This window comes from Mus caroli, unplaced genomic scaffold (genome assembly GCF_978045245.1).
Source record: "Mus caroli unplaced genomic scaffold, Mus_caroli_1 scaffold_3, whole genome shotgun sequence".
NCBI lineage: Eukaryota > Metazoa > Chordata > Mammalia > Rodentia > Muridae > Mus > Mus caroli.
In genome coordinates this window covers 32,285,862-32,303,254 of record NW_028227258.1, presented here as the reverse complement: position 1 = coordinate 32,303,254, position 17,393 = coordinate 32,285,862, and the positions used below count along the sequence as shown (strand labels likewise).

General features: G+C 45.0%; 1 protein-coding gene across 6 annotated transcripts; it reads left to right on the top strand.

The window, feature by feature from the left end:
• Nucleotides 1-234: 234 nt before the first annotated feature.
• Tifa (TRAF interacting protein with forkhead associated domain) lies at nucleotides 235-9,453 on the top strand. 6 transcript variants are annotated; one of them, XM_085835534.1, is made up of 4 exons: nucleotides 1,583-1,749; nucleotides 2,165-2,240; nucleotides 2,531-2,587; nucleotides 7,617-9,453. In XM_085835534.1, exon 4 carries the CDS (start codon nucleotides 7,630-7,632, stop codon nucleotides 8,182-8,184), a length of 555 nt encoding a protein of 184 aa, XP_085691660.1. In that variant the 5' UTR covers nucleotides 1,583-1,749; nucleotides 2,165-2,240; nucleotides 2,531-2,587; nucleotides 7,617-7,629; the 3' UTR covers nucleotides 8,185-9,453. The 6 variants fall into 6 exon arrangements, with proteins under 6 accessions (XP_021013754.1, XP_021013756.1, XP_021013751.1 ...); XM_021158095.3 differs by lacking the exons at nucleotides 1,583-1,749; nucleotides 2,165-2,240 and adding an exon at nucleotides 235-541; XM_021158097.3 differs by lacking the exons at nucleotides 1,583-1,749; nucleotides 2,165-2,240 and adding an exon at nucleotides 845-866.
• Nucleotides 9,454-17,393: the final 7,940 nt, after the last annotated feature.

Below are 17,393 nucleotides of genomic sequence, written 5' to 3'. Positions count from 1 at the left end.
TCATTAACCAACGAAATTACATCCCTTACTGGAATCTGCCTCACTTAAATGCACTTAAGTCCTTTCCCAGCTGAGGCTTCCCAGCAGAATTGGGGGAAAAAAAAAAAGCCCTCCAGTAGACTGGCAACAGTGCAGAAGCCACATCATTTTATTGTCCCAGAAAAAGACCTACCTCCCCTGACATTAAGGACAGAGTCCAGACAAATAAACAGTTTCCATGAAAAGACTGTGGGAATTGCTATGCAGGTTCCCAAGCAGAGGGGACGACGGGACGGACAACTAGAACATCCTTGGCAACTTCTACAGTCACTCTGGTTCTCTTCGCTCTGCTCACCATCGCTCTTCTCCCTAAACAGAATCCCTCTCCTACCTCTCTCCACAGCTGCCTTCTGTATTTCCATCCCAACCTCCTCGAAATTCGGAAATTAGTGTCCGGGTATCCAGTCGGTCCTCTGAAGGACCCCCACGAGGCCGTTGCCCCTGTCACCACTCTCAGCACTAGGTGTTGGGCGAAGAAAGGATAGTTAGCCGGAAGTGACAGGTGAGGAGGCTTCTGGACGACTTGTGTGCAGGGTGGCAGGTTCCAATCCTGTCTGGCTACGGCTGGACTCTCATCCGCTCCCCACGCCTCGGGTTAAGCAGAGAGTAGCCACTGCCTCCCAAGGCCTGAGAGCAAGAGCGCATCCTTAGGGTCCCCAACGAGTCCTCCAACTGCCTGCTGGTCCACCACCCCACAGCAGCTATTAATCTGGAACCGACCCAGTTCCCTCCTTCTCAAAGCCCAGCTCCCGGATCACATTGCCATCTAGAGCTGCCTTTTGTTGGAGAAGGTGCGGTCGCCCCGGGTGCCCGGCGACTCAAACCCGGTCAGTCAGGAGACCTCAGAGAGGCGACAGGGGGCAGGGCTTCCTGTGGAAAAGGGCTGGACGGCGGCGGCAGCCTCTTGCCTGGCTCTGCCGGGCTTTCCTCCCGGCAAGGGCTTTGCCGAGGTCACTCGCGCGAGGCCGCTCTTGGCGCGCCCGTGGGAGGCTCGGTGGCGTGGGAGGACCAGCGACCCGCGGGTTCCGCGAGCTCCCGCGGCGCTGGCAGCGACGGTCCCCCACCACCCCCTCCCTCCCCCAGGCTTCTACCAGAAGGCTCCGCAAGGCTTAAGGACCTCCAAGTCCCCAGGTACCTATTGGTCACCTGTTTAGCTTGAGAGTGGGGACTGTCGCTTGCCTGCTTCTCTCTCTCTCTCTCTCTCTCTCTCTCTCTCTCTCTCTCTCTCTCTCTCTCTCTCTCTCTCTCTCTCTCTCTCTCTCTCTCCCTCCCTCGCTCTCTCCCTCTCTCGCTCTCGCTCTCGCTCTCTCCATGGCATGGTTTACAGGCAGTCACTATATACTAAGGAAAGGTTGAAAAAAATATATAGCCAGCGCGATCTTAAGTTTATGAAATACGTGATCTTTATAAAATAAGGGAGGAACCGAACAATACTGGGGGAGGGGAGCGGTGTGTGTGTGTCTTTTCTCTCCTATTCTTGCAAACTTTTCATCCAATCGGAAACTAGAAGGATGCCGCTTGTGCATTCTGGCTCACTAGCCGACACCCCGGTCCCCCGCCGTCACATGCTGTTATTGAACTTCGGAAATATCCCAGTACCGGGTGCACAAGCCTCTTCCAGACCCACCTCCCGGCCGCAGCCGGGTCACAGGAAAGCCCGGCGTCGTTGCGATCCGGGATTTTCCAATTTTCCGGGAGGATTCGCATCCGGTTGCTGGGAGAGGCTCCGTGGGGGGTCCGGGGCCAGGGAGGGGAGTGGGGCAGGGGTGGGGATAAGAAGTGGAGGGTGGGCAGAGCGAGAATCGCCAATGCTGGAAAGCGCTGAGCTTGCCTGACGCTCTCCTCTCCGTACTTGGTTGCCCCCACTCTTTCTGAAAGATTGGGAACCAGAAAGGCTGCTGAGTCGGCAGAGCAGGTCTGCTTTGGTGTAAAATTCGCGGACAGATGTCTTCTAAGACACCTCGTGGGGCCATGGCAACTGAGGGAGTTGGGCAAGAGAGTAAAATTATCTTTTGTTTCTTCCAAGTTTCTCTTCCCCTTCTGCCAGCTCGGTGTTGGGTGTTTGTCAAGAAGAGAAGCTTTTTGCAAAAATAAAATCTCCCTTCTTGTAATCACCATCTCTTAGAGACTAAGAGCAGGAACAGAGGGTCACTAGCATATCGACTCAGAGGAACCTCCATTTACAGCAAATTCTAAAAAACGTGAGAAACCTTGATGGCATGCGTGACCCCTACCCAGGGGAGCCGTGCAAACTTCCCTTTAAACCGTTTGGACACCTGGCTCATTTTAGTAAAAACATCACTGCACAGCTTCTCATCTGTGGTATTTGCAGCCAATCAGCCTTGTGCAAAAACAAAGCCCGGTAGTCCTTCACTAGTTTCGCAGGACACAGGGGTCAGTTAGGAGCAGCTTGTCCCGGGTGTGCAGCTGGGGTGTCAGTGCTGCGGTGTACCTAACACACCGACACAGACCCCTCTTTTTTTTCTCCCAGGAGAGGAGACAAGGCTCAGGAGTCCTGATCTAGCTGTGGCCACTGGAAGGCTCTCAGGTGAGTGTGTGCATCTTGGTATTCAGCACGCAAAGGGTTAAGCCTGTAGAAAAGGGGGTGGGGGGTGGAGGAAGTGTGTGTGTGTGTGTGTGTGTGTGTGTGTGTGTGTGTGTGTGTGTGTGTAGGAGGGTTGAAGAGCCAGGCCTTTGGCTCCTGTCTGTTGCTTTTCATTTCCTTTCTTTCCTTGTTCTATAATAGTTTCTTTGTTAACAGATTACTACTGTTCCTCAGATGTTCATGTTTGACAACTTTGTGATGTCAGATAGCAGAGTAATATACTGTGTAACACACGCATTGCCAAATGATACTTTACTATCGCTAATTCTATTTTATTCCACAAAAATATGATGGTTTATGGGTTTTGTAAAGAAAAAAAAATTGTTAGATATTTGAACAGATCTTCCTGTACCTGGTGTCAAATTCCAAAGATGCACGGTGTGCCCTGAGAAATCTCTCTTCCCCTGGCCCTTGGTTCCCCTTCCTAAGACAAACATTGTCACTACTGCAGTCTGTTGGCCTTCTGTGTATTTGGTATTTAAAACTAGCAGAATTAAAAAACAAAACAAAACAAAAAAAAACTTCCGTTGAGCCTCTACACACCAGTGGCTTAAAAACCAACCAACCAACCAAACAAACAAACAAAAAATAACTCCTAGTCTTAAATTTGTTATGTTAATTATTCGTTTCTGTGTTCTACTGAATACTGAAGTGCCAAGGGTTCAAGCTACTAAGTTGTAGAAGGTCCTGGGGCTCTGGAAGTTAAGAGATTAGTTATCTGCCGTCTCCACTCTCCAACCAACCAGCAGAGTTGCCAGCGAATGGTAGGCCTGGGCTCCTATGCAGGAGTAGCCAATGCTTTGGTTCACATCCTCTTAGGAGGCTGTGCAGGCAGCCACACTTCCCTCCTTAACAGTGCTGTGGGGTCCAGGTTCACAGCTCGCTGGCTGCAGCACATGCGTCTGAGCCCCTCTTCTCTTCTATAGTTTGCAAAGTATAACTGTGAACCCTGGAAGGGAGGCAGTTCGTGGAGTGCTAAGAGACAGTGCCTTGGGGTCTGGACCCTGGCCTTGGCACCTTGTTTTGGAGCGGAACCCACTCTTTACATTCTACCTAGCTCCATCTCTCTCACCTATAAAGGGGTCGGTCGTTCATGGAGCTATTCTGAAGATAAGCTGAGATGGCACAAGCAAAGAACCCAGCACCGTGCTTGATACAGGAAAGGCACCATAAGCAGAAACTCTTCTGTCAGAGTTTGTGGCCATTTCATCCTCCTGGGAGGTGAATGAGTTTCTCAGCCTAGAGTGGAGTAACACATAACATAGACTCAAGAATCACAGGGACTCACCTCGGACACTCGGACACTCAGACTGGAATAGTGGTTCTTTTTTTTTTTTTTTTTTTTTTTTTTTTTTTTTTTTCCGAGACAGGGTTTCTCTGTGTAGCCCTGGCTGTCCTGGAACTCACTTTGTAGACCAGGCTGGCCTTGAATTCAGAAATCCGCCTGCCTCTGCCTCCTGAGTGCTGGGATTAAAGGCATGCGCCACCATGCCCCGCTAGCTTTCTCAGTTTTTATGTAGGCTCCAGAGACTAACTCCGATTGCCAGCCTTGTGCAAACGCACCATTACCCTCTAATCCTTCTCTCTGCCCCAGAGAAAGACCTTTGAGCAAGAGTGAACCCAGGGTCTCACACACAGGAAAGCATCTGCTGGGGGCTGGGAGCGCAACTCGGCAGGGATCTAGGCACAGTCTTCCAACTGGCAAGGCAAATGCTTTACCAACCAAGCCATCTTCCAAGTTCCTCATTTTATCCTGACATTCTTACTTTCAGTTTTATTGTATACATCTTTTTTTTTTTTTTTTTTTTTTTTTTTTTTTGGTCTTTTGAGACAGGGTTTCTCTGTATAGCCCTAGTTGTCCTGGAACTCTCTTTGTAGACCAGGCTGGCCTCGAACTCAGAAATCCGTCTGCCTCTTCCTCTTGAGTGCTGGGACTAAAGCGTGTGCTACCACGCCCGTATACATCTTTTAAACAAACTGGGAATATAGATGGAAAGTGGATGTCTCCCAAGATTCAAAACAACAAATAATTTTTAATAAGTTGCTAGTTGTATCATTGCATAACTTAGCGTAATTACTCTCATTCATGCTGTTGGCTTCTTGAATCATGAGACTTGATTATCATAATGAAAGTGTATTCAAGTGACAGCATAAACTGGTTTAGTCAGTTCCACCCACTGCATGGTAGTTAGTTCTTGCTGGCTTTTGTTTCCATTGTTTTTGCCATGTTTGGCCCAAGACTGTGAGGGTTCCTTTTGCTGGCTTTTATTTATTTATTTCTAACTTACACTGGAGGATCTCTTACCTTGTTCAGTGTGCTGCAATAAAGTCCAAGAGATAGGGATATAAAATTAAAATTAAAGATTAGCCGGGAGTGGTGGCGCACGCCTTTAATCCTAGCACTCTGGAGGCAGAGGCAGGCGGATTTCTGAGTTCATGTTGAGGCCAGCCTGGTCTACAAAGTGAGTTAGGGGACAGCCAGGGCTATACAGAGAAACCCTGTCTCGAAAAAAAAAAATTTAAAGATTAATGTCTAAGTTAACGAAAGACATTTTGCTTGACTGTCATTTATGGGATAAATACATGCAGCTTGGTTTTAGCAGCACAACTTTGTAAAAGAGAGAAAAATATGTCTGAAAAGCAGACAGCCCTGGGTATGAGGGGGAAGAACGAAGTGGCCTAGATACTGAGACTCGGTCTTAGTTCATTTCTATTGCTGGGATGTGACTCCATGACCTAGGCTTCCATATACTAGACAGAGTTTATCCGGGGATTGCACTATCAGAGGGATAGAGTCCATGCCTTCATCGTGAGGACCATGGCAGCAGGTGAGGGTGCTTGTCGTGGCACCTCACACTGAAGCACAGCCGCCAAGCGGTGAGGATTAACTGGGAACAGAGTAAGCTTTTGAAACCTCAAAACCCTCCATCTCTAGACCTCTTCTAACAAGGCCACGCCCTCTAACCAGTTCTATTCAATTCCACCAACTGGAGACCAAATATTGAAACATCGGAGTCTATGGGACCATTCCCATTCAAATCACCACAGACCCTGTCAAGAAAAACAATAGAGTACAAGGCTGGGATGTAGAAGGATCGGGAAAACAGTTGCGGCTTTTGTTTTCAAACCATGATAGTTTTGATATCAGTGTCTAAGATAGATGGGACTTTAATATTAACCTATTTTTGCTTTGTTATAAACAAACAAAAAAACCCAGTACCAATATAAATTTCACTTAATTATAAAACCTCATTGATGGGGGCTGGAGATATGACTCAGTGGTTAAGACCACTGGTGGCTTTTTTCAGAGGACCTGGGTTCAATTCCCAGCACCCACATGGCAGCTCACATCTGTCTGTAATTCCATTTACAGGGAATCTGATCCCCTGATATTCAGGTAAAACACCAATGCACGTAAACTTAAAATGCCATTTCAAAATAGTTATTGAAGATTTTTGCTTTCCAAGCCCTAAATCAACATAAGCAGATAGAATCCAACTACACAAACAAGTGAGGGTCATTCAGAGGTCGCAGTGGACAGTCAGCAGCTAATGAGTGCTGCCTTCACCACACTCGGTGGAAGGTGGTATATGGCTATGGCAACAAACAAACAAACAAACAAACAACCACGGATAGTCTTGGAGCAATCAAGGTCCAGAGTGGAATATAATGTATTTCTATTTGTATGAGAGAAATTACTCTCTGTAGAGAAGTGTGTGTGTGTGTCTCTGTGTGTGTGTGTGTGTGTGTGTGTACACGTACATGTGTGCATATTCACGTAATTATGCTTGTGTGGAGAACATGTTTATAAAGTTAAAGGCAGCTTTATAGTGAGTGGTTCATTCTAGAGCAGAAAGATAAAAGATTGGAATTGAGAGATTTGTTTCTAAATGTTTTTTGAACTTTTAAGTGATATGTGCATGTGGTTTTAAAACTGTTAGTTTTTCTTTAAAATGGTAGTTCTGTATCAAGATAGCTTCAGGAAATTTTAAGAAATGAAATTTTCTTTTCTGTTGTAATCCTGTAAATAGCATCCCTTCCCACTTGTACTATAGTGCTCCGGTGTATAGTGAAGTCTAGGTGGGTTCTGGTACCAGCAAAGGCTATGGTAGTGAGTGGCCTCTCGGAAGCTGTTAAAAACGTAATGTCAAAGCAAAACTACTAGAAATTCAAGACTTAATTTGATATAAATGGATTTAATTTAATGATATAAGGTGATAGGGTTGCAATTATTTTTAATTTTATCATTTAAAAAATTTTTTACTTTATATTTTTATTTTTTGTGCATATGGATGTTTTGCTTGTGTGTATGTCTGTGCACCATGTGTATGCAATACCCAAGGAGGCCAGAAGAGAGCATCACATTCCCCGGAAATGGAATTACAGAAGGTTGTGAGCCACCATGTAGGTGCTAGGAATCTCAGCAGGCTCTTCCTCTGGAAGAGCAACCTCTTAACAGCTGCAGCATCTCCCCAGCCCTCTGTTTATAACCTTTAAGTTTCTTCTTTTAAAAAGAGTTCACAATTTATAGTTAATCGTGTTATAATAGAATTAATAGACTGTAGGTTTTATTTGTGCATAACTCCTCTGAGGATATTAAAACCCAAACCAATTTGTTCTTTAGTAGTCTCACTAGGTAGTCCAGGCTGGGCTTGAACTAACGATCTTTCTGCCTTAACTTCCCACCACGACATACCTGATTTTATTTTTTAATTACAACCATCATATTTTTTTTGTTTACATCACTATTTAAATGAGAAAGGAGAGAGACTTCCCTCTGCTTCCCCTAAACCACTGTACTGTGAGCAATCTCATAACCACCCACATTATAAGACTGGGCAAAGGAGAAATGAAACAAAGCAAGAGGAAAGGGCTAGTATTGTTCTTACTATAGGATCCCCTACCACATTTTGAGCACACTCTTATAGAGGGCAGTACAGGCTGAACTAACTGGATGCTTTGACCATTGCAGGCCAGGGAGCGTCATGTCCACCTTTGAAGACGCTGATACAGAGGAGACGGTCACTTGTCTCCAGATGACCATTTACCATCCTGGCCAGCAAAGTGGGATATTTAAATCAATAAGGTTTTGCAGCAAAGAGAAGTTTCCTTCCATTGAAGTGGTGAAATTTGGACGGAATTCCAACATGTGCCAGTATACGTTTCAGGACAAACAGGTGTCCCGAGTTCAGTTTGTTTTACAGCCGTTTAAACAGTTCAACAGCTCCGTTCTCTCGTTTGAAATTAAAAACATGAGCAAGAAGACCAGTTTGATGGTAGATAACCAGGAGCTCGGCTACCTCAATAAAATGGACCTGCCTTACAAGTGTATGCTCAGGTTCGGAGAATATCAGTTCCTGTTGCAGAAGGAAGACGGAGAGTCGGTGGAATCTTTTGAGACTCAATTTATCATGTCTTCAAGACCTCTCTTGCAAGAAAACAACTGGCCAACACAGAGTCCCATACCAGAGGATGGGGTGTATTCTTCATACTTCACCCACAGAAGTTCTCCTTCAGAAATGGATGAAAACGAACTGTGAAGAGGGTCCAACCGGAGACACATTAAAGGATGAGGACACATGGGTCGGATGTCAAGAGACATCCTACTTCCGAGTTTGTGAGTGTAGCGCAGCAGGGCTGTCCTCATGCTGACTTTCGTTTTGGTAATAGCATTCGGAAGTCTCTAGACTGTGTTAATCATCAACTTAGTCAACTGTTTGAGTTTCGGCTCTACAAAGAATTAAGTGTACATCTGTAAGGGTTGGTGCATCAGACACGTCTTCTGGGTAATGAGGTCACCCTTGTTGCTTTTCTGCATGATGCTATCCCCAGGCTTTGTCTTGGTGGCAGCCATCTCTTGGCCCGGTCACATCATTTCGTAGCAGCCTTTGTTTTTCAAGTTTAGAGCTCGGGCAGATGGTTCGCTGGTGTCTGTGGCATGCTAGCGCTTGTAGAACCACAGTCCTGGAATAAGTTCTAGAGTGCCGAGTCACTGAGTCACCGTGGCTTCGTTATGGAAAGACTTGAGAAATAGCTCCTTGATTTTCTTTCTGTGGAACTGTAGTGTCGCTTTCCTATATGTAGGACCTACAACTAACATTTAAAGAACACTGAGATAAAGATGGTTTTCTTACGATATTGAAGGTGAATTTTATGTATCTTACAGATTTAAAAATGGCAGAAATCAAAACTTTTAACAGCCTCTTTGCATATGATAAAGCCGGAGCCCAGTTCCTTAGCTGCTTCTTTGGAACTTCTTAAAGGAAAACACGTATTCTTAAAGGAAAACACGTATTCTTAAAGGAAAACACGTATTCTTAGGCTGCCCTATAGAAGTCAGTACCTGTGAATATTTATATTAAATGCTTAATTATTTCTAAACTTTTAGTTTCACATAAAGTTGTATTTATTTAAAAGATTCTCATTCATTTCATTTTGGCTAGATTAAGATGAAATGTTAGTGAACATTATGTAAAAGAGGATGACAGCCATTAAGTTAAGATAAATTCTAACATTACTAGGAAGTAAGGCACCCTGTATAGCTTCCTCCGTAAATGAAATTTCATGCTGTAACAGGTACAGGATTTTGGGTGGGGGAGGAGGTCAGGTGGGGGAAGTTAGCCACATTCATATTTTATTTTTGTTTTTGTTTTTGTTTTTTTCCAACAATAGCTTGCTTTGAAGCTCAGGCTGGCTTGGAACTCGTGATCCTCATACACCGGCCCCCTGAATGCTGTGCCTAGCTTAATGTAACTGTATTTCTGCAACAGCCCTTTGAAATTATTTCTAATAAACTCTTTGGCCTAGTACCATGTGAATGTTATCTGCAGTATGCCTCTTGCAGCAGATCACCAGTCAGTCACCCTTTGCCTATAAAATAAGACAGCAGCTGCTGCCTCAGCAGGGATTGCTGCTATAGGCACCCCTTTATATCTATGTGCTAAGTGTCCAGGTGAGTATTTCATTTCTTGCCTCGTTTTCCTGCTGACTCCTGTGGTAAGCTGTTGTGTGTAGCTTTTCATTGTCCTACCTATGCTCTGGGAATCAGACTGAACTACCAGCCCCCTCCCAGCTTCCCTTGAATCCATGGATAAAAGACACACACACACACACACACACACACACACACACACACACACAGTTGTTCCTTTTGTGCTTGCCTTCTTGGCACAATTGCTGGGCACTACTCTCTCCCACTTGGAAAAGCATGCCCTTATCATTACTCTTAGCTCTGTTCCTCCTACCTGCTCTAACTTTAGTCGGTCAGTTGAAACTAGTCCCTGCTAAACATCTCTGACCACCCACGTATAGGAGTGGCCACAGCCCACAGCTCCTTACAAGACCTCACATGATTGCCTGGTTCTCCCCTCTCTCCTCCCTCGCATCTCCCCTTCTTCCAGGAAATGGTAAGTCCCGCCTGTACCTTCTGCCCAGCAGGTGTCCAGGTGTCCATGTGCTACCTGTGGGTATGTCATGACATAGCAAGGACAAATGAATGCTGCAGATAGAATTAAGGTTGCTCATTTGATGATCTCAAGTGAAAGAGATCAACTCAGGTAATAATGGGATCCTTAAAAGGAGGAGGGGGAAACAATAGTACCAGAAGGTTGCAGTGTGACACGGACTTGGCAGACTAGTATAGGCTTTGCACTGGGAGGAAGGAGGTCATGAACCAAAGCAGCAACATCTTGGAGACAGAAAATGTGCACAGATGTCTATGTGCTGGAAAAGGCATGGAAACCTGGCATGGAAACCTTAGCAAGAATCGAAATCCCAAGGACTCTTTAGCCCAGTGACTCCTGCCGTTGACTTCCACCCACAAAACTTTGTTGCAAATTACAGCAATTTGTTACAGTAGAAAAGAGAAAACAAACATACTCCCTCTTACGTAAGGTTTTTGTCTTAGTTATTCTGTCACTGTGGAGAGACAATCAGAATCAAGGCTACTTATAAAAGGAAACACTTAATTGGAGAACTTGCCCACAGTTTAAGAGGGTGAATCCATGACCATCATAGTAGGATGGCAAGCAAGCAGTCATGGCCCTGGAGCAGCAGCTGGGAGTTCACATCCTGATCCAAAGGTTGAAAGGGGAGAGAGGGAGACTTGGACTGGCTTGGGTTTTTGAAATCTCAAAGCCTCTCCCCTCAGTGATGTATCTCCTCCAACAAGACAACATTTCCTAATCCTTCCTAGTCTACCAACTGGGAACCAGACACTCCAATGAGGGACCTCCAATGACACACCTCTGAGGGTCCTTCTCATTGGACCCGCCAACCAATGCACTGTCATTTCTTGCCACTGTCAACCAATGGCTTCCACGACACTACCCTCCTTGAGCCTCATAACTTCTCTTCTGATGCAAATTTGCAAACTAGATCACCAAGCTTGTTAGAAGTGCTTGCAGTGTGAACCATCTTGGGCAAAGGCTGCCTGGGAGTGCAAGAGGCGTAGGAGAGCATTCTGATTACAAATAACAAAACCTCTTCTGAGCTATGCAAGCACAGAGGGGATTATTAACGGGAAACTCAGTGTCGCACAGAACAATAGGAAGGAACGCTGCAGGCTCACAGTGAGATTGCATCGCCCAGGCTCATTCCTAGATGTGTGGTGGCCCCATTCTCCACCCACATGGTTGCACGTGGCCACCAGGAACTCCCAAGATTCTTGTGTATTAATCACTCAGAGAACCTGACCTTCCTGGTTCAGGTCTTGGAAAGAGTAAGCTTGAATGAGATGCCCAAGTCTCCTCCAACCAACTCTCTGAAGATAACACAGTCACATTATAAAACAACTCTTCCCAACCCTTGCCAGAAGTGGGGTGACCATATAGGTGGGGGGCAATCAAAGGGGGCGGGGCATTCTCTAACAATTACAAATAAATCTCCATAGCAGAGTGGAAACGAGAACAAAAGAAAAAATAGTGTTTAGTGCCACATACTATGAAGCTAAATGAAAATCTCAACACAGGTCTTAGGGGACTCTGCCTCTGGGAGTGGGCATGTCAACTCGTTACGTGTTGTAACAGTCATTGCTACATCCACTGGCATTCTTTTTTTGGATCTGTAGCTTCATGACATGGCTATACAATCCACTGTGGAAAGCGAACTCATCTGGCATATATGAGTTTTACATTTTTTATTTTTAAAAATTAAGTGTGTAAGTGTGCCTCTGTGTGTGTGTGTGTGTGTGTGTGTGTGTGTGTGTGTGTGTGTGTGCTACAGTTATAAGAAGTTGTAAGCTCCCAAATATGAGTGCTTGGAACCAAACTTGGGTCTTCTGCAAAAACAGTTGTCAAAGGCCTCTTAACTGGTGAGTCATCTCTCCAGGTCCTGCCATAAAGTTACAAACACTTTTAAAAAAGATTTATGTCTGTGAAAAGTTACACATGAGGGGTGGAAGTCAGAGGCCAACTCTTGAGAGCCAGTTATCTCCTTGCACATATAATGTCTATAATCACTTTCTAAAAACTTCTAAGTATGCCTGACTGAGAGGCAGAGGCTCTAACATGAGTATTTGTTTCAGTAGGTATAGGAGGCGGTGTGTTCCCCACAAGCTGTACTTTAAACATGTAATTTACATGTGTAGATAATATCTACCTGTTAACCATACTAGCCATAACCATACTGTTAGGAGGTGCTGTTGATAGTGTGAGTAGCTGCTAACTCTACGTTATCTAATGGTTCCATTGTTCTCCTACTTAGTATTCGTCTACTTCTGTGATTGTTACTTGGGAATGTAATAGGTGGTGGACTGTGATTGGGACCGTCCATTGCAAGTGGTGACTAAGGAGACAGCTGTGGAAAGCGTGGTTGGCATTCAGCGAGTTTCTAGCTGGTCTGAGTTGTTCCAGAATCCAGTTACTCATCGCTCTGCTATTCTGTCGATAGGAAACTATTTCTCTGCCTGCAACTCACCTGTCAAGTACTGGGTTTAAGATCAGGGGCTGTGGGGAAGCAAATGGCAAAACTGGGTCAGCTCTGTTGCTGGTCTCATTTTCTTCTTGATGCAAAGCCACCAAGGAACTGGAGTATTCTGGCCTTGCGGCCAGAATCAGCAATGTGTCACGGCTCCAAAGACGAAGTCATAGCAACACAGGAAACTTCTGAGGTGAGGTGGTTGTAAGCTTTGACAACAGAAGCCATCTTTAGGTCTTTTTATGATGCCTGCCTCTCAAATTCCTTCCCTGAGGAAGACATTTGCCCCTCCTCCTGAAGTCCAACCATAAAGCATTGGAGTTCACTCTGGGAGGCCCTGAGGTTGTCGTGCTTCCAGATAGGACAGAGTGGGTGAGAAGTTACAGGCAGGAGCACGTGTAGCCCTGAAGGAGCCACACCAAGAGGAAGGTCTGCTCAACCTCGCATGGATTTTATTTCCATGGACTCCTCTATAGACTCCCCTATGACCATGTAGATGGTCCCCTTGTCCCCTGTCCTTCTCTACTTATGTAGTCTAACTCTCCCTGAAGCCAAAGGCACTTAAGGGCATTGCATACAACTGGTTAGGAGGAAGGGGTAGACATTTGGGTGAGGGTCCCAAGACCCTCCCCAGCCCTTCTTCCACTGAAGGAAGTCCTCAGTCAACAAGTCTAGCTGGGATGATCTTTTGTAGGAGGGCACAGATGCTCTGATGATGAGTTTGGCTCAGAAGTGCGCTCTCTCTCTCTCTCTCTCTCTCTCTCTCTCTCTCTCTCTCTCTCTCTCTCACACACACACACACACACACACACACACACACACACAGAAATCGTAATTCAAACGGGATGGAAAACAGTTTTATTCTGGAGCCAAGTATGAGTGACCATAGCCTGGAAACATGGATTTAAGTTATCCTAAATTCCATGCATTGACCTGGAAGCAGTTTCATGAAGTTTTTATAGAAACAGAACAAGAAAAGTCATAAATCAAGATGGTTTTCAAATGCACTGGTGTGGACATTAACTGGGTCACTGCAGCACTGTGGAAAACCTCGGCTGTAACCCTCAGTTGTGGTTCGATGACTTTTGGTTAGTGGGGAATTAGGGTGCTGTTAATAGACTCCAAAAGGTGTTGCCTGTAGTCAGGATGTTAGGTTCTAACATAGAGGGGAGCAAACAATCACTATGTAATGAGCTTAAAAAAAATAGCCTAAGATAAATTGCAATTAGTTTCTGGACCTACAACATTCTCAATTCTAAAGGCACTGAAGTTTCTACAGGCAGTTTCTACCCAGGAATTATCCACAGAAGGTAGCTGTGTTAAAAAACATCACTGGGCTATTTTAAAACAAGTTTTAAATCCCCGTTAAGTAAATGAAACAAAACAAAGCCCAGGTTTCCCAAACCCTCACAAACAAGGCTGACCCAGTTCCTAGAGGAAGCGTGATGTTCAATGTGGGCTGTGAATCATGCTGCCAGGGTTTATCTTCATTTCCCATGGATCCTGACGCTTTAGTTTCATTTTCCTTTTTTTTGAAACTAAGGATTAAGGCAGTGCCTCCCACGCGGGACCTCTGAATGAAGCTCAGCCTGAGGTGTGGCGTGCAGTCCCTCTTCACTGGCTCCATTATGTAAGGAGTAGCACCAAGCAACTGGGCCTCTTATTTAATGCTCTCTGTGTTAAAACAGTTCTCTCTCCCATGGAACTAAAAGGGAAGAAGAGAGAAGTTTATTCCTGAGCCAAATTTGAGTAACCATATCCCAGGATTGCCCAAAAAGATGTTTCATAGATGTGGGTACATGAGATTTTATTTTTTAATCAGTCAAAGAACAAAAAAATTAGTGGGGCTTAGTAGGTGGTGGGGCTATAGTCTTACCTTCTGGACTGGCAAAACTAATCCGCTAAGAACATATTTCAAAGGTTCTGATGGCCCTAAGAATGGTAGGTGAGGCAGAACTGTGGGTAACGGAGGCTTTCAAAGGGGCTACAAAGAACACAAGAGAATTTAGCTCTGCAACATTCTAACTTCCCCCATCATTAAGTTCTAATCAGCCAGGCAAGCTGGTAGAATCCTCAGAACTGGGTGACTTAGATGTTACTATGTCTAGGAGTCAGGGAAAGGGTCTTCAAAGAAATGTATCATTTTTAACAAAGAGCTCATAACAATAATTTTCAAATTGCATCTCATTTCTCCTTTAAAGTTTTTTTTAAGGATGTTAAGTATCATTTTGCTGAAGTTGGTTCTTTCACAGAACTCCATTTTTTTTCTCTCTGCAATCAAATTACTAATAGGAGATACTAAGTAAACAAAGATAGCAAAATATTGTATTCAATGTATCTTCTAAAAGAAAACAGGCTTCCTTTTAAAATATATTTTTTATGTGCATTGATGGGTTTTGCCTGCTTGTTTGTCTATGTGAGAGTGTGGGATTCCTTAGAACTGGGGTTGCAGACAGTTGTGAGCTGCCATGTGGGTGCTGGGAATTGAATCTGGGTTCTCAGGAAAAGCAGCCAGTGTCTTAACCATTGAGCCATCATCTCTCCAGTCCTCACTAGACTAGCTTGTTAGATGTTTGTTAATAAACTATGAGTGGTGTACCTGTTTCTAAAGGAAAACGTGAAGTCTGTCCTCGGCTGGAATACAAAAGTACAATTTCAATTTACGTCATTTTAGAGGTAAACTGGAGAATCTTCTGTACGATCCCTCACATCACCCCTCAGCCCCCTCCAGCTACCCCACTTCTCTGAGAGGAAAACTTTGTAAATAAATATCTACGCTCTTCTTTCTTCTTCACCACCCCCTTCATTTGCCTAACACACATCATCGGTCAGTCTTGCTGTTCTCTAAGGACTCCCATCCCCTGATGCCAGTGACCCGTTCTCAAACTCTATCTGCATTTCAAGGTGCCTTTTAACCCCCCCCCCCACACACACACACACCAAGAGAGGCTGGGCTGGCTTCTCTGCTTATATTTCCCTGGGGGAAGTCATCTACTATGACTTAAAATACCTCTCACTCACTGTTATGGTTAATGTCAATTAGACAGGAGCTAGAATCACCAAGGAGATAGACCTTGGGGCACGCCCACAAGGGATCATCTAGATAGGGGAGGGAATCCACACCCTACCTGTGGATGGTACTGTTGGAGGGGATGGGGTCTTGGACTACATAAACAGGAGAAAGCTAGCTAAGGATTTGCTGACTCGATTCTCTGCTTCCTGTCTGTGGGCACAATGTATCCTTCTACCTCAAACCTCTTGTAATCAAGAGGTTCTTGCTATGGACTGCACACTTGACCATGAACCAGAATAAGCCCCTTTGCCCTCAAGTTGCTTTTGTTAGGGTATTTAATGGCAGCAACGAGACAAGGATATATCTACCAAGATTCCTAAAACTTAGAGCCACACCTCTTCCTTGAGTGGCAGACATAACACAAACACCTTTTGATACTCCCAATATTTAAGTTTCCCAACAAAATGTTCCCTTCACCGAATCTGTTCTTACCACTGCTCTGATTAAGTCAATCAGAAGCAAAATGTTATTGTCGTCAGGTAGAAAGCCGCAGCTGCCAGGCTGCCTGCCAAATAACCATAGGTTTACCCACACATTTATTATTTGCACAAAGCAAAGCAGTTGGAGTCATTCTCAGGGATGCTCGTAAGATGCCACTGAACCAAGGAGGCCAAATGACGGGTGACAGAAGCGGATCGTCTCTGCATCTGAATGGGGTGACATCAGCTCTGTATCTGAATGGGGTGACGTCAGTTCTATGCTTCACTGGAGTGATTTGGATGAGGGGCAGATAATGTATGGTCTGACAGTTCCTCTAAGGGCTGACTGACCACTCTCCCACATCCCACGAGAGATCCCAAAGGCTTTCTGTCAAGATCTGCTTCAGCGTTGAGTCCTGCCTATGTGGAACGTACACACGGGGTGGATTTTCTGATTCAGCCCTTGCTTTTTAAAATCCTTATATCCAAATCCAACAGGAAACCCTTGAGATTCTCCCTCTACACTGGCTCTGACTCTCTATGGCTATTGTAAACTTAAGCCCCACTCCACCCACCCACCCACTGAGGGTAGTATGCATCTGTGCTTGCCTTCGTGTGAGCTGGGCCCTATTGAACAGCTAGGCCAACGTTCAGAAATGCAAATCTGATCACTATTTGGCCTAAGCTTCTGACAAAATGTCAGGAGCATCCTATTTCACATAAAACCCTTTCTCTTTTGCTCTTAACCTTGGCCTGTAAATCGTCGATGAATCACACTGAACACTCCCCTAACATCCTAAGGTTTCCCCTCACCCATGATGCTTCAGTGCCTCAGTTTTTTCCTTTTTGAAACATTTTTTTTTCCTGCCTCAAGAACTCGGGACATCTTCTCATTGCCTACAACACGGTCTACTAGGCTCTCCCATTGAGACCCAGAACACTGCCTCCCAAGAGGAGACGCCTCCTGACCTGTGGAAAGTTCATACAGATTTGTAACCTGGCCCTATCACTGTGTAACTGGCCTAACTGGTCTGTGACTGTTTTTTTTTAACGAATTAAGTTTGTGGTAGTGGCCTCCACAGGCTCATAGGCTAGAATATCTGGTTCCCAGTTGGTAGAGCTGTTTGGAAGGATTGGGATTAGCCTTGTGAGAAGAGGTGTGTCACTGGGGAGTGGCCTTGACCTTTCAAGAGCCTGTCACAGTGCTCTGTCTCACGTTTAAATGAGATCTAAGTTCTCTGTGGTACGTGAACCCCTAATGTACTTTTTCTTGTATAAATTGCCTTGGTCCTGGTGTCTCTTCACAGGAATAGAAAAGTAACTAAGACAGAAGTTGGAACCA

Bases quoted from the DNA above. Each gene is read 5' to 3' on its own strand.
- Tifa (XM_021158095.3), top strand. From the start codon at position 7,630: ATGTCCACCTTTGAAGACGCTGATACAGAGGAGACGGTCACTTGTCTC.